Source organism: Crassostrea angulata, chromosome 1 (assembly GCF_025612915.1).
Source record: "Crassostrea angulata isolate pt1a10 chromosome 1, ASM2561291v2, whole genome shotgun sequence".
NCBI lineage: Eukaryota > Metazoa > Mollusca > Bivalvia > Ostreida > Ostreidae > Magallana > Magallana angulata.
The window spans coordinates 1,678,979-1,700,582 of NC_069111.1; the positions used below are offsets into that span (position 1 = coordinate 1,678,979).

At 35.4% G+C, this 21,604-nt stretch overlaps 2 protein-coding genes across 17 annotated transcripts in view; both read left to right on the top strand.

Annotated features, from left to right (window-relative positions):
• Positions 1–10,367, top strand: part of LOC128185627 (vinculin-like) — a 28,699-nt gene extending 18,332 nt beyond the window's left edge. For 5 of the 16 annotated variants that reach the window (XM_052855231.1, XM_052855283.1, XM_052855291.1 and 2 more), the window contains 9 exons: positions 351–395; positions 1,084–1,188; positions 2,430–2,557; positions 2,826–2,941; positions 4,516–4,578; positions 5,011–5,134; positions 5,495–5,585; positions 5,935–5,973; positions 8,810–10,367. In XM_052855231.1, coding sequence (XP_052711191.1) covers positions 351–395; positions 1,084–1,188; positions 2,430–2,557; positions 2,826–2,941; positions 4,516–4,578; positions 5,011–5,134; positions 5,495–5,585; positions 5,935–5,973; positions 8,810–8,979 — 881 coding nt within the window. In that variant the 3' untranslated portion in view covers positions 8,980–10,367. The remainder of the gene's footprint in view (positions 1–350; positions 396–1,083; positions 1,189–2,429; positions 2,558–2,825; positions 2,942–4,515; positions 4,579–5,010; positions 5,135–5,494; positions 5,586–5,934; positions 5,974–8,809) is intronic. The other 11 variants (XM_052855276.1, XM_052855305.1, XM_052855313.1 and 8 more) reach the window with 7 other exon arrangements.
• Positions 10,368–12,394: 2,027 nt separating this feature from the next.
• Positions 12,395–20,448, top strand: LOC128185716 (forkhead box protein N4-like). Its single transcript, XM_052855354.1, has 7 exons — positions 12,395–12,992; positions 13,250–13,988; positions 14,619–14,661; positions 15,245–15,434; positions 17,084–17,256; positions 17,569–17,680; positions 17,804–20,448. The coding sequence occupies exons 2-7, from the start codon at positions 13,273–13,275 to the stop codon at positions 17,878–17,880; spliced, it is 1,311 nt and encodes a 436-aa protein (XP_052711314.1). The 5' UTR covers positions 12,395–12,992; positions 13,250–13,272; the 3' UTR covers positions 17,881–20,448.
• Positions 20,449–21,604: the final 1,156 nt, after the last annotated feature.

The following is a 21,604-nucleotide window of genomic DNA, read 5'->3' on the forward strand; positions in this document are numbered from 1 at the left end:
ACTTAAGTGCTGTTACTGATTTACAAATTTTGCTGATGAAACAATTGATTAATAAACCACAGTTAATTTAAGTAACCACATACTGTAGATTTTATCCGGAGAATTTGTCCCATTTTTGCACCCCTGTATTCGGTTGTCTGTGCACTGTGTATAGAGTGGGCACTAACACCTGTTTTATGAGATATTCTGATGTTTTATCCTAACTGTTCTAACACAGGTTTTAGTTTGTTGATATATTATAGCACATTTTATACAAATACCACTTATTGTATCTCTGTGACGTCTTCGCTCATCAATCGTCCAATCATCAATCTCATCTCATCATCTTGTTGTTTATTTACCGTCTCTAGTGCCGGACCAGTTCGCTGACGGACCTATCATGTACCAGCCCCAAGGTATTGCCCCGTAATAAATACAGCTTTTGCCTCTGATTGGCCGAATCTATCAACAGATTTCATTTTTTTTTATTCTGGACTAAGTCTTGTGTTTTTATTTTTGTTCATTTTCTAAAGAAAGCTTCAATTTTTACAGGCTGGATTCAATTAGCGTTATACTAAATCTGTTTTACTTTTCATCTGTCTTTCGTTTTGTTTATTTTCTTTTTTATCATTTCATTTTTTTTTTTCATTTTCAATTTATTTTTTTTGTCATATCTTTGGTTCATTTTTCTTATGTTAATTTTTGTTCATAGATTATTGCAATGTTTGTACTTTGTGATGAAACGTTTTATACTCTCCTGTTTATTTCTGGCTGATCAGTATGTTTTTGGTTATACATGGACATGATATTCCTCATCATGCTGCTTAACTCAGGATTTTATCATAAAGCTTATTGTATTGCATCAGCATCAAAAATAGCATTGAAAAATGCTGGGCATATGTAAACAGTCATATATCTCTTGGCTTTTGTCACTATAAAGCATAAATATACCAATCCTGATAGAAATATTGTCAGTTAAATGTTAGAGATATGGACATTAGCTTAGATTTGTATTATATGTATTTTATATTGTGTATTGCTTTATGCATATGGTCATTAATATACATATATTCTTTGTACTGATTGAACAGTTTTAATTTTCAGCGACCCTACATCAGGACCCCCTATACCAGGGACAGTCCTGTGCTCCGTTGGTGCCCCCACCCCCCGTACCCCCGCCCCCACAGGAGTACGGGTTCTATGGCAGAGGTGCTGTACTAAGCGTGCATTATTAACCCTGCCTTCTTGTGCATTGTTTATATTTTATGTTTCAGTGTGTCACTTTGCCTTATGTTTAGTTATCCATCGCCCCAATGCTCATTTCTTTTGGTTTTTTAAGTTTAATTTATTGGCTCATTTTACCATCTGATGACTGTTATGTTGATTATACTTTGATAGATATTTTTTTTTTCCCTTTTCCCTCCTTATTTCAAGGTTTGCTTTTGTTGTAAAATCATAAAAATGAAAAGATACACTCCAAAAAAATGGAAAAAGTAAAATACTAGTAATCTTTCTTACCTTTTCATTTGAAACATTGGATACTAGAGAAGTTTTATATTGAGATAATTACCTAATATTAAAAATCTTGGTCTAAAGTAAGATGTAATGAAAGATAACAGGATGGAGAGAAAGAATAACTGTTCTGATAGATACATCTGTACAGTAGAGAGTTAATCCTCTTGTAGATCACTGTCTGCACTCGGTAACCATACCAACAGTTTCTCTATCTTTCTTTCTCTCTCTCCTAGCCGTTATATGACAATCCACAGTGTTAAAGTAACTGTCCGTTTTGATTGGTATGTTGGATGTTGTCTTCTCACTAGTTATAGAGTAGGAGACCCCAGATTGTGTGGATTACTGATGATATAAAAGACAAATAATCTGGAGAAGGAAGTCTGACTCTCAGACAATGGGTCTACTCCACAGTCTGGGTCAACAAGGCATGGACTCTCAGACAATGGGTCTACTCCACAGTCTGGGTCAACAAGGCATGGCAGTCTGACCTCACTTTTGTTTCCAGATCTCCTGTTTGACCTTTGACCTTCATGGTTCACCCTGACCTAACCTTTTATCTCCACAGATCTCCTGGACAACCGCATCAACAATCATATTTTATTTTAGATCTTGAAATGATAAATCACATTAACATCACCATTCTTTTGCATGTCAGCATCACTCATGAATTTTATTTACATTGAGAATTCAGAATGTGTAACGTTTGAAGAATAAACATGTATCTAAACATTTCTTTTATAAATGAAGTATTGGTGTATTTGAACATGTATTTTGACTCATATAGATATGGCATATACATTTTTCAAATTTAATTTAATCAGTTTATTACAGAGAATGATTAAGATATACTCTTTAGTTGTATACTGCAATGCTTGAGTAGCTGCCACCCAATGTTATTTATGGTCACATCTCACTGTTATTGTTGGTGTTTACAGATGGTGGAGCTCCACCCAGACCTCCACTCCCCAATGACAATGCCACACCCCCCAGACCCCCGCCCCCAGAGACGGACGATGAGGATGAGGCGGCCTTCCCAACCCCCCAGGCGAACCAGCCAATCATGGTAAGTTACTGGGGTTGTCTGTGACAGTAGTCAAGTCAATCTTTCTGCTGATTTGCAATTGGACTATGTGTAATTAAACACAAACTATTTTGATTTCTTATTAATGTAACTCTATATATCAGATAGGCTTTAAATATATTTCAAAATCAGGAGAATAAAACTGACTTCATTGAATTGAATTTGAATTAATGTTTATCAAAAAACTACTGGTAGTTTTTTGGCTTTATTAAAAATTTTGCATGGTTGTATATGGATTTATTCTTTGCAGATGGCAGCCCATGCTCTCCACATGGAGGCCAAGCAGTGGTCCAGTAAGGACAATGACATCATCGCTGCTGCCAAAAAAATGGCCTTACTGATGGCCAAGCTCAGTCAGCTAGTCAGGTCAGTACGGGGGTCACTGAATACAGAGGTCAGGCTAATGTCAGGACAGTAAGGGGGTTACTGAATACATAGGTCAGGCTAATGTCAGGACAGTAAGGGGGTTACTGAATACAGAGGTCAGGCTAATGTCAGGTCAGTACAGGGGTTACTGAATACAGAGGTCAGGCTAATGTCAGGTCAGTACGGGGGTTACTGAATACAGAGGTCAGGCTAATGTCAGGTCAGTACGGGGGTCACTGAATACAGAGGTCAGGCTAATGTCAGGTCAGTACGGGGGTTACTGAATTCAGAGGTCAGGCTAATGTCAGGTCAGTATGGGGGTTACTGAATACAGAGGTCAGGCTAATGTCAGGTCAGTACGGGGGTTACTGAATACAGAGGTCAGGCTAATGTCAGGTCAGTAAGGGGGTTACTGAATACAGAGGTCAGGCTAATGTCAGGACAGTACGGGGGTTACTGAATACAGAGGTCAGGCTAATGTCAGGTCAGTACGGGGGTTACTGAATACAGAGGTCAGGCTAATGTCAGGACAGTAAGGGGGTTACTGAATACATAGGTCAGGCTAATGTCAGCAAGGACAATAGCAATCACAACTTCGCGGATCTTTCCGGTAGGCTTGGAAAAGCATCTTGAATGTATTACATAGGCATCCATAACAGCCCCCCTTTTTTAAAAAAACTTGATATAAATACAATACATTTTACGATCAGTTGAGATGTAAGCTAGACTTCATTAAAGTCAATGAAATACCCTTAAACATATCACAAAAGCAACACACATGGCTGTCTAGCCGATACTCATTTTAATGGGAAGCAACTCCGCATTGTATAAGATTTTAATATCCGGTAATGTAAATACATTCAAGGTGTTTTTCTGAGCCTGCCAGAAAGGCCCGAGAAGTTGCGATTGGGACAATACATAAAGAGATCAAAACATATAACCATGTTACTAAATATAGAGATAATGACCATATTAATGTCAGTGTTAATGTTGTTCTTAATATACCAATAGGGGTCAGAAAAATGAATATTCATGTTCAAACTCAGTTTGAATAACAATAAAGTGCTACAGATTAACTTAAATTTTAGTTCATTGTTGCAAAATAAAAAAAAAACATTGTTAAAACAAAAATTTTAAAACTAAGTCAAGACCAATTGGAATCAAAATTATACAGGCAGGTTCCCCTATGTTTTTGTGTATGCCTAAGTAATACACAAAAATGTACAATACATCATAATACATTGCTTTCCCAGTTATTGGAAAGGTATGAGATGTTGATTTGGGGTTAGAATATCACTAAAAAAAATACCTGGTACACATGCTTGAAGTAAATATCAGGAAAATAGTTGAAATTCAGCATCTCAGCCCAGTGTCCCTAAATCATTGCTTAGTTATTGAACTAGCTCATATTATGTTTATTCAAATTAGATTCGATGTGAATTTGATAAACTGATATTTGCTCAAAGGATTATTCATGTAATTTGCTGTGACTCTAATAAACTGATATAACAGTGTTCATTCATTGAACAAGAATTATGAATTAATGTATTTATTTGGAACACAACTGTGGACAGGATTCCGTTCGATTTCAAGGGCCTCAACTCAGTGCTGGGTCTGAAGGAATCGCCCGTACTTGGGTATATATAATGTCTTCTGCGCAGGCCTCTCTGGAAAATCTTCCACCAACGAGATTTGCCTAACCATTTCTTGGTCTAATTTTAATGAAAGCAGTTGCTTTTTGCATGCTCACTGCCTTATTTTCTCATATAACAATTATTCAAACAACTCATTTTCATTTTTTTAATTTTTTCAAGCATCCAGCTGCTTTACTACAAGATTTACAACCAATGCCTGATATTAACTATAACAGAATAAGATCAATTTTATTTTGTCATTTATTTCCAAATCATTTTTCGAAAGTTTTATTTAGTCATCAATGTAACAGTGTTTGATTGGTACATGAATTGTGAAGGTATTGAGATTTTCCCTCTTGGTATGTATAAAATCAGCTTTGTTTTGTGTCATCTATTTTTGAGCGGGTTTTCATGAACATTTCCTTATTCTTAAAGAGGAGAGGGAGGAAGTAAGAAGGACCTTATCGCTACGGCTAAATCCATCGCAGAGTCCTCAGAGGAAGTGACACGACTCGCCAAGAAACTGGCAGCGGAATGTACAGACAAACAGATGAGGAAGGTCAGACTCCATCATTGTCTTGTCAGCTGTAGAATATTTGCTTCATTGAAATCTGATGAAATTGGATTCTGATTAACATGCTCTGTTTTCTTCACTTAGAGTTTGAAAACATACTCCTGTTGATTATTGATCACAGTGGTGTGACTGGAAAGTTAGACTCCACTGTTGTCATGTCAAATGGAGAAAAATTAATCCAAAGTATATTAAGAAACTGTAGCTTCACATGCATTGTGTTTGTCAACCAAGTCTTTGAAAAGATAATAATGTAGAGTGATACAGAAATCTATAAGATTTCAGTGGAGAAAATTGATGTTTTTGATGTTTTCTTTAGAAGTATAACAATTTTCACTCTGGTTGTAGAATCTCTTACAAGTGTGTGAGCGGATCCCAACCATTGGCACACAGCTGAAGATCCTGTCTACAGTCAAGGCCACCATGTTAGGAGCCCAGGGTAGGTCACTGGGTCAAGGTCAAATATTTTTACTCTTAACAAAAATTTGTTAATGTACATGAACATCAATGATTTTATAATACTTCAAAATGGAATGTTACAACTTCCTTGATATAGTTACATAGAATGTTGAAAATGTTTTACAATGAGTGATGTCTTGCATAGTCAAATCTTCATCAGGTTAAGGTCAGTTATTTCAGCTTTCACCCAAACTTTGTAGTCTTACTTGTTAATGTACAGAAACAATGATTTCATAATGCTTTAAAATGGAAATTTAAAATTAGCTTACTGGGGATAAGATGAACATGCACAGTTGACAATGTCTGATGATGAGTGATATTTTATGTAGAGCCTATACCAGCCCCAGACGGCAGCGAGATAGAGTGTGGTAAAGAATTTGTAGGCATGAAGCCCCACCCCCTCATTAACATGTCTGACTCTGTGTTTTGTGTGTGTAATAGGCACAGAAAGAAAAAAATCTAGATCCACCAAATTGAATGCATTGTGTTATTGGAACAGAACAAGTCTACCGTAGTTACTAACATGGAATGAGTTCAATATTACAAACACAGTGTTGTTTGAAGTCCCATTGAGATTGTTTGAGTTGGAGATGTCACTATCACTGCCTTGGGGTGGCAATATTTTGCCCAAAGCTTAGCTTTGTCATTTTTTAAGCCCTAAATATTAGGTGTATAAAGCCAGGGTTTTACAATTTCACCCAATATACACTATGTAAAGTTGCCCTAAATGATACATAAGGCAGATGTTAAGAACTTAGTCTTGCCTACTTTACTTATCTAACATCGTAAGGGGATTAAGGGAGACAAGGATTAACAAGCTGTAACAAAAGCTCAGTCACCCATGATAGATGTATATGCACCTTGGTATGGAATTGCATCTATAGGAGAAAAGAAACGGTTACCAAATTAAAATTTATATAGGCATATATTTGAGATAGTTGCTAAGTTCCTATAGATTTCATCTGTGAGATGTAAAAACAGATATTGATATCATACTATTATTTGAAATATTCTTTAAGTCTTTCATCAAAATGTGTTGTTATCTGAGCTCTATAACTATCATATTATTGAAATCGTTATTTTTATCCGTGAGAAAATCCTATCAAAGCATGCCTACATTGTTTCAATAAGCTGACTTCTCTCTCTCTCCATACACTTGGAAACTTTTATACCTACCTGGTATATCAAAATTAACCTTATACCACTATCATATATGTATATCTGATTAATCTATTTGGCTAGCTCTGTATAGCAATTCTTTGGGTACTAAACTATGTAGGAAAATTTGTTTATATGGACAATTATTGTTATGCATGTGCTGGTACACTTTGTTTATGACTGTAAATATGTGTATTCTGGCTGTGTACTCTGAGACAGGTGGTTTGTAATCAGCAAGAGGTGTGTACCCCCAATCATGACAGTACAAGACTATAGCCTTCTTATATCTACCAGACATGACAGTACAAGACTATAGCCTTCTTATATCTACCAGCATGTTTCCTGTAGTCACATTAAGCAAATCTTCAAACATCTCATAGAGTATGACAAAATGTGCTCAACCTTACCAAACTTTTTTTTTTTAATAAAGATTGGTTTTAGATACAATAATGACTGTTGCTATGTCCTTAAAACTCATTTCAAGTTGTGACAGAACAATCATTTGCTTGTCATTTTTACTTTTATATGCACTGTTTTTTGTGCTGTGTGCTGTTGTGTGCTTGCTAATCTTGCTTTGTGTTCATCTAACTGATCTTGCATTTTGGCTTTTTTTTCTTTTTGTGCATTTTCTTGGATTCCATGGAAACAGAATCTAGTAAGTGCTGTTTGATCTCCCCCCTCATTAATCAGTTACACAGTGTAGACGACCATCAATTCTCTCCTGTAATGTAGACTCAAAGCAGGGTTTGGCTCATTTCTAGAATCAATGTACTGTAAAAATAAAAATGAAGATAAAATTTTGCATATCTTTTCAAACCATATTAGGTTGATTTTATGGAATTTTAAATTAAAAAAAAAGAATTTTGCAATCCAAACAAAGTTTCCTCTGCACCAACATTTCTGTATTTGTAGTAGGCTCACAAACTTGTCTTCAATTATTCCCCTGAATATAGATACTGTTTGAAGAAAACTGCAAGTACTTAATTATAATAGGCAAAATTTACTAATTGATTTGGAGAAGCTTCTTATAACTGGTCATGGAATGAGTGCAAACCCTGACATTTTCTGACATTTTCAGCTATATTTACTCAGTTATCTCCACTTGTTTTTAAAAGAATTCCATCCTTATTTTCTGGAAACTATTTTATGCCAAGTAGTCTTTGAGTCTTCTTTTTTCTATAAGTTACATATGTACCGGTACTGTAGATTCCTTATTTTATGTGAGTACCTTATTCCGCAGTTTTGTATCAAATGGCGAGACATAAAGGTCGTAAGTACCAAATTTTTGTTAAAATTTCATGTGGTTTTAGAACTGTCCAAAATAATAAAAGCAAGATTTTAAAATTTGCAAGGGATGTTTCTCATGATTTTATATGGATTTTATATGGATTCATTGTATATAATTTGGAATCTACAGCACATTTTTCTCTTTACATACACCAAAGATTGAAATGAAGTAGTCATTAGTCATTACAGCTCAGTTCTTAGGGGCCTGTGGTACTGATGTACTGATCCCATGCAAGAAGATTCCCGGTTCAAAGTCACATTGACCGGATGATAAATGTAGCTCCTAAACCATTCTCTGCAGTCCCTCAAAAGAATCATCAAAGTTAAACATACTTACAAATTTGCAGCTGTAAAAAAAAATTCTATCTGTATGCATAAATCTGTAAATACAGAATGTACATCATAGGTTGGTTATTTCTTATTTTAATTATGTCAATTATTTAAAATCTGGAGCAAAGTAAAAAGATTTGAGCATCAACAAGCCATTGCCTCGTCCCCGGGTTCTGAGCATGTGTACTGACCCTGCATTGTCATAAAAAATTATACAGAAGCTCTATGGTTAGAGACAATAGCACTGTTTACCCTCATTACCCAAAAAGTCTTCCAATAGCTTTAGATTATAGCAGTGTTTAACTATTAGATTGAAAGTAAAATCATTACGTTACATATAAAGACAGGAAAGACAGACAAAGTAGAGGACACTGAGCCTCTAAAACAATGTGGTATGTGTTTGTAACAGTGCATTGTGGGTATTTGTAGGTTCTAAAGAGGACCAGGAAGCGACGGAGATGTTGGTGGGAAATGCCCAGAACCTGATGCAGGCCGTCAAAGAGACGGTGCGAGCGGCAGAGGCAGCCTCCATCAAAATCCGCGTGGATTCTGGCTACACAATCCGCTGGCTCAGACGCAGACCCTGGTACACCTCGTGAGTCGGATGTCTCTAGGATCTTCTATTACCCAGGACCGGAACACCCCGGGGACGAGTTGAGGGGGTCCGGTAGTGTGTATCGCGTATATATACCTAGGTGTAACATGTGACTGACATATCTATTGTTTTATGTAGCATGGGCCTGGGACTCTGTTATAAGGCTCCCAGGGGTTGATTCGCATTCAGTCTTTATAAATTTTCAGTTATTTCTATCAATTTTATTTCGGCTATTTAACGGATATGATCCTGAAGGATGAACTGTATTCTTCAGAATTGAGTAGTGATATGAAGCAACAGATCTGTGATTGTTTTGTTTCTATTCATCATTTTTATTAATGTTGATTTCTGTATGCATAGCTGAGTGATATCTATTTTTTGTTGTTCTTATTTTTGCATTATTAGACATATTTATAGCTATTTCTATTTTTACTTTTAACCAAAACTTGCTTAGATGTGGAAAAGACTGTATTACTACCAGTTAATTGAACAAATTGGAAGAGTGAAGTCTCTGATAGAATCTGAGTAATTTAAAATTCAGTAACCTTGAAAGGTAAAGGTCACTGATGCGGGCCGGGTTGCCGGTCTGACAGCAATGGTGCTAACTTGTCTCTGATGTGGTGTGTGTGTTATTTATGTCAAGATTTTTTTTTAATTAATGCTTAGTGCTTTTTTATACAAACTTAGATAGCCAAACATTTTCACAATGTTTTTTCACTTACAAGAGTTCTGACAATGTGCCTTTTTATCAAAGATTGTTGACAATCTGTCATTGATGAGATGAGAAGTGATCGATGTTGTGTGAAGTTTTATAAACATTTAGCTTTGTTTCAATTTACCAAAATCTGCATTTTGTTATAAACACACATCAACTATTCTGTAAATTAAAACTCTGTATATTAACTGTCAACATGTGATCTATGAATGTGCTAGCTAACGACAGAGTACATGTAACTTCCAAGGAATGTTTGTGTCGGTATTCAGGAATTCTCTGAAATTCTAGGATTTCTGTGTAATTATGATGGTTATCAAGGGACAGAACTCTGTTTTCGTTAGCACTTGCAATAAATGGCAGTAAATAAATAAATGAGGTGTGTGAAGTCACTGAAAGCATTGCCGTGTCAGAGGTGGAATCTGCCAAATTTTTTTGTTGTAAAAGATTATTTATATGATTGTATGCAGAGATTTAAGTAATATGGTGAGAAAATTACGGATTTTGTACGACTTTTAAATTTATATTCGTACTTAAATAGTGCAATGTATTGTTAGATAGAATTCAAAAGTATTTAATGCAGTATATGATTTATACATCACATACATGTATATAGTGCAATTTAGCCCAAAACTGTATTATGACTTGTAAACTGCTGAATAAATGCACTGAGAACATCATTGTTAAGCTTAGTTTGTACATGTATTGTGGAGCGATTTCTGTATAGTACTGGTATTGTAACAAATGACTTGTCCTGTAGGTTTGCACTAAACTGAATCTATGAATTTCATCACAATTGGGCATTTGAATATAGGACTTAAAACAGTATCTCGCATGAAAGTAATGGAAAAGAAGTAAAAATTTTACAGCATGGCGGATGGTGATATACAAGCATACAGCCAATTTTGTGGATTCATAATGTCTTAGTATGATGGATTTTGTTGGTATCCCTTGCCCACAAATTAACGTCCACACAACTATACAACAATATCATCTTCTTAAATTACTCCTTAATGAAAATTAAATCATATCCGTTGGTATGAACCTAGCTGTCTAAGAAATTCACAATCAAGGAAAATTTGCTCCTTGAATGAGCTGCAGGTCTGTAGCTCGCGGTCTAAAATATTCGGATAGATGACCTGGGAAGTCGTCCATCCAATTTTCTTCAGACCAGGAGCTAAAGACCTGCAGCTACCCTCAAATAATTATGATTCTTTGGAAAGCAATGATTTATTGATATTTTGCGATATAGTATTGATGTTAAAAGAAGGTGCCAAGTGCACGTAAATATCGAAGGTATACTTATTTCAAAGTTGTATAAATTTGGAAATAGAGGCCCCCCTCCCCGCAATTACAACCTCTCCATGTGAAGCATGACGGCCAGCCTCGATCGGTGTCAAATGCCAGAGGAGTACCGTTAAAGTGAGTGTGACAGAAAATTAAATGACAAATAACAGAATTTCTTAACGGGGAAATTAAAAAGAGACCAATGAAATTGTAAAAATACCCCAGGTCATAAATACTGCTCTATCACGTGTCTTCAATTCATAGGTAGATCTAGATATATACTCTGTTTGTCATTTATAATTAATTAATTAGATAAACGTTTGTAGTATTATTCCATATCTACAAAGATCAATTAGTGTCCATGTATATTGAATTATTGATTTATGGTTTGAGTTTTATTACATGCCATCTAGTATTTCTTGAGTTTGAATTTTCCAATTTGAAAGCTATTCAACATTTTCAATAATTGATTGGTTCAGAATTCAAACGAAACCTCAAAGATTTACCGTTAATTAGAAAATTGCTTATCAGTGACAAATATGAGTCAGAATTATAACGTTAATACAGTGTTATAATAACGGTTGTTAATTATAGATATAGAACGACGCTTCTAATAAATTAAAAAAAATGTTGGATGTATATAATTTACAATCGCTATGACATTTTTTACGATCTGTCTGAGTTACTAAATATTTATTGCAGTAGTTAGTTGAGCATTAAAACAAGTTCTTTATTTGGTGAATCAGAACCGTATATATATGCTAATTTTACTGCATGTAGTATTATTATACGTCCCTAGATGTATACTAGTTTTCCGTCGATTTTTATGGCGTTTTGCATTCACTGAAGATTCATAATCTACACAATTATCATAAAACATTTCTAAATAACGCTCTGGACTTAAAAGGTGTTTTAAAAGGGCAGGGCTGATTATATTACATGTAAGTGTATGTATATTCTAATTTATATATTGATTCATTTATATACAATGCAATATGTGTAATTATCAAACGTGATCTATCATATTGTAGAATCAAAATTAATAGATGCTCTATACTTCCGAAGACTCTGGATTGGTATATATATATATATAATATAATATAAACATATAATAGACGTCTCTTTAAAATGTAAATATACATAACCAGATTGATTCAATAATTAGTCTAAAAATATAAAAAGGTAAGAAAACAAATCAATATTCCGTGTAAAAATAATAATTTCAAACCTTATGAAATTCGGGGGGAAACCCAAATGCTTTTGTACAAAGCCATTCATACAAATCACTTTTAAAAAAAATTACTATAAGATTGATTTACGAAAAGAGAGAGAGAATTCTATCATATTACACCTAAAAAATCTTTTGATGTTATTTAGTGAGGTTATATATTTCGTAAATTCCTTTATTAACTGATTGCAGTCTAATACGCTATGAATTTGTTCTAGGAAATATTTTATTGCATAATGTTTCCGGTTTTTAGTTATCACATTAAGGTTTTAAATTCCACCTTTTCCTCTTCCTCAAAGTTCTTTCAAACCGGCGCAAACATTTAAAAATTGGTTCCAATTTCTCCTTCAAAAAATCCCCTAGCATCGATTCTATACAGAGTATCAAATAAATAGCCAAGTTAAATAATAAGTGCACCTACATAATCAATAACATTCATTATGTAAACATTTCAAAATATGCCCTAGCGAAATCCTACATTTTTCTATGATTTATTTACAAGTACGGGCACCTGTTAGTTACGGTAGGTGATTTTCCAAATAAGGGGTGTATACAAGGTCATCGCCATGGAACAGCCAATGAAAACTGGGGCTACTTCAAATCGGAAAATATAGGTCAACCAATCACATCACTTCATTCAAACTGTAGTGGTTCTCTTTGTTCGTTAGGTTGATCTCGGGATTTTACTATAGTTGTAAGGCTCTTGGGATAACATCCGAAATTCCTTGTTCAAAAAGTGAAACTACGTGAGATACACTTTAAACTACTGTTGGAACAAGTGACAGTCGTGGTAAGTGATATATTTCATGATTTTTAACCGATATGTAGCCATTTTGTGTGTGCAATCAATCGATCACTGCTTGAAGTCAATATTTGTCATGTCCGAAGTTTGAATTTACCTCGCTGGTCCGAGACTTGAATCTCGTTCAAAACATGACGTTATGTTTGCGCCAAGTTTGAAAAATTAGAGTGTAAATACTCTCCACGTGTGTTGTAGGCTTTCTTTTAGGGTTTAAAGATGACACCATTTGTAATTTTTTGTTGTAGAGTGAAGTCTGCGCCAGAGCACAATGTTAAGCATGGCGTATTGTAATCCGTCCGACATGGATTTTCTAGACACTGTGTCGATGGACTCCCACGATATTCAAAGTGAAATGGAGAAAATTCTGGCAAACGCCGATTTCCTAAATAATGATAACAGCAACCATGCCAACAGTGCTTTTGACTTCGACAACACAGGGCCGTCCATTGATGACTGGATACAAAATATTCAGTGGAATGATGTGGCCAAAGTTCAGAATATGATGGACTCCTCTTTTGAGATAGACAACAACAATCCAAACCTGATTGTCAACCCACAATCTGTGATGCCCATCGCAGTACGCCCAACTCACCACAGCTCGCCGAAAAAGACGGCGTTCTCACAAGTAAGCACACAGACGAAGCCAAACTCCACAGCAGTCAATCTACAGGGCTCTGTGTATGGGTCAAACCTTGGACTAAAAATTGAAAATGTCGTAAGTCTAAATCCACAATTCAACGAGAAAAACAACAACCAGTTATCGTCTTTACAAGGAAACTCGGTGTCTGTGCATTCTCCCAGCAGAGTGTCGAAACCAGTAACAGTGTCTATATCCAATAGTGCTGTGTCGCCCATAGATTTAATGGAAGACCAAGAAAAAGTGTTCCCTAAGCCTGTGTATTCATATAGTTGTCTGATCGCCATGGCTTTAAAGAACAGTCGCCATGGAAGTCTTCCTGTCAGTGAAATATATAGCTTCATGACGTGAGTGGCTATGGATTTTACCTATCTTTTATTCAGTATTCTGTGTAGCAGAACTTTAAAATGTTAGTCGATTTACTTGCTTAAAATGTCCTTATTTGATGAAATCATATTGGAATATGTACATCAAGTACTAGCTTAAATAAAATGCATGCTCAATATAGGAGATCAGATTGTGAAGAGTAAATTTTAGGTTTTGTTCCAATAAGAATATCACTTTCCCGAATATCATTCTTCAAGTAAATATGTGCACAAGCTGCTCAACTCTGATGCATATTAAAATAGTTTATCCTATTCTTTTTAAATTTACTCATATATATCTATATCATGTATTTAGCAGGTATTGCTAAAACATGTATTAATTAAACATCATTTCTGAATACACTATTACAAAGAGCTATTGATACACATCACCAATAAATAAATGGTCCTGCTCCTTTGAACTTCACACTCAATGATCTGTTATCAGGGGGAAAAAAACTAAAGAGAAAGTAGAAAAATATTTTTTTATATTTATGAAAACCTTTCATATGTTTTAATAACTTTACGTTGACATTAATCATGTTTGATCATGTAAAGTTTTCTTTTCTTGTAGCATAGATATTAAAGCAATGTCTGATTTTCTTTTTACAGTGAACATTTCCCATACTTCAAAACGGCCCCTGATGGATGGAAGGTATGTATATGTAATTTCATACGGATAAGTTTAAATTTATTCTGGCCTACTGCGCACCATATTTAAACAGGTGGCTTAGGGAGGGCGGTGGGATTTAAATTACAACGGGAAGTTTAAAGTTCACTTCAGGATATTTCCTTTGGTATTCATAAATTTGGGGTTTACCATCCGGGTTTGTAAGCAGTGAACTGTGACTGATAGTAAAACTGTATGTCATTGAGAAAAAAAAGTATGCCTTCCTAGAGAGAATATCCTCCAAAACTAATAGTAAAACTGCATGTCATTGAGAAAAAAAAGTATACCTTACTAAAGAGAATATTCTCCAAAATCAAGGATTTTTTAAATAGGTGCTTGATCATACTATTTTCCAAAATTATTTTTGATTCAATATTCCGTTTGCAATGAAAATGATTTCAATGATTTGTGGTTTAACCCACGTTTTTAACAATGAAATTGAAGCTTCTCTTGATAAGATTTCAAATGGAATAAACTTGTTCAAATTTAATTTATTTTTAATTTAAGCAATCAATAATTGAAATATTGGTTAAAAATTATATATATGTTTTTATATATTCTCTTGTAGAATTCAGTTCGACACAATCTCTCATTAAATAAATGTTTTGAGAAAGTGGATTCCCCCAAACTGAATGGAAATACAAAGAAAGGTTGTCTCTGGGCTCTCAATCCGGCCAAAATAGAAAAAATGGAGGATGAAATTGCAAAGCACAGAAAGAAGGACCTGGATTCAATATTAAAGAGCATGTCTGATCCAGGTATGTATAATTACATTGATGAATGAAATATCTTAACATGATCACAAATAAATCAGGAATTAAAGTAGGATTAATTAATTAGATTATTGAGAAATTTGATAATGACATCCAAAGATGCATGAGTTTTGATTTTTGTATGCAGACATTCAGATCAGTAAGTTAGTCTTCATGGCCGATACAGTTATGTCTTATAACAACAACATTCTTTTAGCTGACATCAAAGACTTATTTATAATACAATTATCTAATTGATTAAACATCAAAGGCTACCTAGATAAAGAACAGGAGATTTTCTGATACTGTATACACAAATTGACTTAGGGCAGATGTGTATGTTAACAGTAGGTCTTTACAAGGGGTGCCCTGAGGGGAAAATTTTACACCTGAGTGATTCACCAAGAGTTAGAGCCCTTGGAGTCCCGATTATAACACCTCTATATAGAGTGTAATTGACACTGATTGTAAGGGTATAGAAGAGTTTATCAATGGGAAGTAACTCTGGGCCATGAGAATTAAGTTAATGCAGTTACCCGGTAAATGTCAAAGCTAACAAGAATCAATAAATGCTAATTAATCAGACTCTTAATTTAAATGAATTGAAAATCAAACAGCAGAAAATAACCCTGAAAGGTACTTTGTGAATGTACTGATGAGATGGACCTTAAGCTGTTTAGAATATTTGGGATTATCATAAATAATAATCATAAAGTACATAAATTGAAGAAAAGTTTATTGGCTTATCATTAATCCTGTGATGTAATGGATTATTCATGGGTTAATTAACATGTAACAGAGAGAGTGACCTGCATACCAATGGGTTAGTGGCCCATGTAGAGCGCAGTGAGAGTAGGCAGGTAAGCCCCTCACCTGAGGAGGAGCATTAATTAAGGTCACTAATGATCACCTGTAGTCAGGGCCAGGCTTTTGACAGGTGTCACTCTGTGAGTGACCAGCAGTAACAGAGTTGTCAGTCCTTATCTGCCAGTAAAACTCCACACTGCAAATAACAATATTGATACAGAAACCTGTCATAAATCATAAACAGGGCAATGGCACCCACAGTCAATACAGCCTGTTAATTGATGGATAGGATTAAGTCCCTATCATCTACATGATTTATTCTGTCAGAGAGGTGTCTTAATTAATGGAGTGTTTGAAAACTTGCTTTTTTATGATCATTGAATGTTAATAGAAAATGGCATTGTTACTCACAAAGTAAAGTTACATTTTTAATCATTATAGTCAGTACAATTTTTTAAAACCATTACAATTATGTGCAAGATTACATAATGACTGATATTGATTGTATAAGTTATGGAAGATTTTGCAACATTTAAAACTGGAATATGAATTGTGATTGAATTTAAAACTTTCTTCAAAATTGGCACTTTTATGTATATTTAGAGAGATTTTGGAGTAACTCAGATAAAAAAAAAAAAAAAAGATAGAAAAATAAAGTATACAAGATATAAAAGAATGAACTAGTTTGTGAAAAAAAATAAGTGCTTGTGAAATTAACACAGTTTTCAAAAGAGAAACTATTATTCATTATTTGATTTGTTAGTGAAATCTATGTATGACTGTTTGTCTTTCTGTTACACTTGTACTAGTTACATTACATTACTGGTTACATAACTGTTACATTACAGAAAATCTGGAGTTGATAGAGGCGGGGAAGGCAGGTCCAGTGGGGTCACCAAATGAACCACCCTCCCCAAAGCAGCCAATCAGAGATCAGAAGACGGCTTACCTGACGACCGACGTCAACATCCTAGAGAACGGGATCGGACTCGAGCACGAACTCCCAGATATCAACTTCCAGGTAAGGGATCAATGAGCCCAATATAACCTTCCTCATCTATAAATGTTACCCACTGATGTGTAGAAAGGGTTTAGAACTGCTAAGTGTTAAAGAAGTAATGACACCAGTATTCAAATGCATACTAGTTTCCTTATTTGAGAACATTCCTCTAAGAACTATCCATGCATGCTCCAACCTTTTTTATCATGGTTTTACAGAATTAACAACATAAATATTCACATATTTGTATAAGAATAAAAGAAAATCAAGAATGCATTTTACAATATTTCATGAAAACTGTGATTAAAATTGAGGTTATCTCCCTTGTTTCAGAGCTCTGGTATTTGGGATGAGATCCGAATTGATTCTGTGACGTCACCCTCCACAACACAAGTCCTTACAATTAGTGCTGCCCCCTTAACAGGCCCCACTACCTTAGCAACAGGTAAACAATGCAATAAATGACAGGATCAGTGCTATTAAACAATGCTGTTACCTGCAATATATAGACAGGACCATGAGTTGTCAGTGTTTATTTTGTGTACTAATTGTAATTTTTTCACTACAGGGAATGGCAGTTTATATGGAATTCTTACCTGCACAAGTCCCCTTACCCAGAATTCCTCAGTGACCCCGAGTAGTTAGATGCCGTCCATGAGCCTAGTCGCCGCTGTGTTCAAAACATTCCAGACATCGCCAGTCTAACTGAGCGAGATTTCAGGTCTGCTAGAGTCATCTTCCCTCCAATGTTGAAGAATTGTGAGTGTGTGAGGAGATGATTTCAAATCATGTGTATATTAGAAAGTAAATCGAGCACTATGTGTCATATGTTGTAAATAGATCTGAAGTTTTAAACCTTGTTGTATGGATCATGTTCTCTATATTTTTCACAATGTACCCTTACACATTTGTCTATGCAATCTTGGTGCAGAAAGCCATTTTGTGTTCAGACAGAAAGCTTAGTTAGCCTGTTTTCTGTTGTGAGGCAGCTGATGTTTTAGTGAACTGCTCAATACATTTCACTAATATAACTTGTCCCACACTGCTTGTCCCCACACCACCACTCGGCTACCGTCTCTTCTGTGAAGGATACCAGGGCTCCCAGTTACTGGTTGCCTTTGAAAAGTTCATACCACTAGTTTAGAGACTTCACAGCAGCTATATGAAATATAGTGAGACTATGTCATTGTTGAGCATGACTATTCTGTGACATAGTGAGACTATGCAATGGCTTAGTGAGCCTAATCCATGTCTAAGTGAGACTACACTATAGCTGAGTGAGACTACACCATAGCTGAGTGAGACTATTCCATGTCTAAGTGAGACTATTCCATGTCTAAGTGAGACTACACCATAGCTGAGTGAGACTACACCATAGCTGAGTGAGACTATTCCATGTCTAAGTGAGACTACACCATAGCTGAGTGAGACTACACCAAAGCTGAGTGAGACTACACCATAGCTGAGTGAAACTATTCCATGTCTATGTGAAACTATGCTGTTGTTGATCGAGACTATTCCTTGACATAGTGAAACTATGTCGTGGCTGAGAGACACTGCAGTGTCTGTTAGACTATGCCAAGTGGAGGACAAGCGGGGCTGTTTTGTTAAGATTTTATACTTATAACAGATGTATCCTGTACCTAATATGTTGATCATACATTGTTCTGTTAGTGTTTGTTGTTCTGCGGTACACAGGGGTCTTCCTTGCGTTTAGTTACCTGGCTTTTTAATGAAGAAATGGCAAGCTTTTATCTTTTATTGAACTATGTAAACCCTTTGAGACATGTTGACGAGTATTGCTCACATATTGTTCTGATTTGTTTGAGGATATTTGAATGTATAATAAGTGTAAATAGCGAGAATGAATGCTAGGTTAATATTTAAATGGAGGCATGAAATATTGTATGTTAAAGTGCCAAAATGAAGTTTCCTTTGTGAATTGCTTCATGCTAGACACAAACCCTTGAAGGCAGCACTGTACAGGAGCTCACTGGTTCAGCTCAGACCAAGGGATCACTGGTTCAGCTCAGACTAATAAGGGGGGAGGGGTTCAGCACAGACCAATAAGGGGGGAGGGGTTCAGCTCAATCAGACCAAGGGAATAAAGTGGGTTCAGAATAGATCAAGGGTTTGAGAGGTTCATTTCAGACCCAGGGGTTCAGCTCGGACCAAGGGGATCTGGAGATCAGAGCAGGACTAGGGGATCAGGGATTCAGTTCAGACCAAGGGATCAGGGGATCAGCCTAAATCAATGGTTTATGGGTGTTCAGCTCCAACCAAGAGATCAGGGGTTCAGCGTAAACCAAGAGGATTGGGAACCTAGGGTTGGAGCTTAGACAAGGATGTAGGAGTAGATTAGCTTACTCTGGTGATATATAGAGGGTTCACTTTGGGTTTTTCTTAACTTGTCCAATATGCTTAGATTTAGAAATTTGTCATCCAGAGTTTTAGATTTAAAAGCCCAGATCTAGATATTTTTCAATGGTAAAAACTTTCTTTGCTCCACAATATGATCACCATCAACTGCTTCACCCCTGTTTCCTTCCTTGGATCTGATGATCTAACCAGTGGCTCAATCTTTGCTTTAGTAACGTCGTGTTACAGTATAATCCATTGTAGGCTATTTAATGAGTAGATTTCAGTGGCGTGTTGACACTTATACCTACCTATCTGTTATAATAATGGAGCAATCAAGTGTTCTTGTATGCTTCCATAAGATTGTTTTTTTTTTCATATTACAACTTTGATTCAGATGTACAGTATATTACAATGTTTTGCGGAAACATCACAGATTAATTTCACCTAGTGCTATGTGTACAGTGTTTAGTGACCTTGACCCCATTTTGTTCACTCCTTGGTTTTTGTCTTAAAATGTTCAACATTATCCACTGTGTTCAGAATTTTGTGACTCTGTAGATTTTTATTTCTTTCAAACCTTGCACACATGGTGATTTTTAGACGTTTGATTAGAGCTTGCCTAATGTTGATTTTTAAAAATGAGTAAATTTTTATTTCTTAAATTTTTATTGCAGTATATTTGTGTTCCTATTTGTAACATGCAGCAGTGATTGTGTTCATTCCTCCATTGTGAGGATCTGTCAAAGATTTCATTTGGTTTATGTTGATTTTTTTTTTGCACAATGTACTTGCAGTAAATCCAATATAGATTTGTGGTGACCAAAAAAACAACAATAAAAATCTTTTGTATTACATCCATAGTTACTGTCTGTATGGAAAGAAGGAAAAAAACTGTCATATTTATGGTACTTTGGTTTGGAAAGAGAGCAAATGGAAAGAGATGTTCAAACTCTAAAAATGCTAAATATTGAGTGCCATTACCTCAAATACAAGTACACACTACATGTACTACCATTGTGCAAGAGTTTAAGGAGGCTGGTGGGTCAACAAAGTAACCATCAGATCTGCCTTAAATTTCAATATTTTTGGCCATAAACTATTGTTAAGTAAACAGAAAATCCAAACATTTAAGCTTTAAGATTTGAACTTTTTTTTATCTTTAGAGAGCTCTTCATCTAAAGGAGGTAAACATAGCCCAAAATGATGTCTATCCAGCTCTCTTAAAGCAAAGTAAGACTTGTGTATCCAGGTATGGCCTCTGGATCATCCGTATTCAGACTTGTCTATCCAATAATGACCACTTGATCATCCAAGTCATACTTGTTTATCCAGTTATGGCCTCTGGATCATCCGTATTCAGACTTGTTTATCCAATAATGACCCCTTTATCATCCAAGTCAGACTTGTTTATCCATTTATGGCCCCTGGATCATCCGTATTCAGACTTGTTTATCCAATAATGACCACTTGATCATCCAAGTCAGACTTGTTTATCCAGTTATGGCCCCTAGATCATCCGTATTCAGACTTGTCTATCCAATAATGACCACTTGATCATCCAAGTCATACTTGTTTATCCAGTTATGGCCTCTGGATTATCTATATAGTAAGAAACATAACGAGCAATGGTAAAACAAAAACAACAGTTTATTGAGTTCTATCATCTTGGCACATACTTTGCCTGTACAACATCAAAATTAGTTGTGGGAGGTAATAATAAGCCATGTTGATAATGCTTTTGGTGGGTAGGTAGATATATACTGAGGGTATACACAACTCTGTATCAACAATTACAGGGCTATAGCAAAGAGATGGGTCATAAAATGAACATTTAATCGTAAACAATGTGAATGTATGGTAAACATTAAGAACAGATCTAAAGACCTGTCTGGTTCTAGAGTCACCAGTTGCTTCCCTTTCCTAAATTGTGGCGATCGGAACATCTGCATGCATTTGAAATAAAATGTTTGGTATCTTACTCAATCTGATGGATAAATAATGAATGGCA

What these genes read in the sequence shown, in the direction of transcription:
- LOC128185716 (XM_052855354.1), top strand. Translation starts at nt 13,273, where the DNA reads ATGTTAAGCATGGCGTATTGTAATCCGTCCGACATGGATTTTCTAGAC. An exon ending in AAAGAGCATGTCTGATCCAG is followed by an intron (nt 15,435 to 17,083) that starts GTATGTATAATT and finishes GTTACATTACAG; the next exon opens with AAAATCTGGAGTTGATAGAG. An exon ending in TCCCAGATATCAACTTCCAG is followed by an intron (nt 17,257 to 17,568) that starts GTAAGGGATCAA and finishes CCCTTGTTTCAG; the next exon opens with AGCTCTGGTATTTGGGATGA.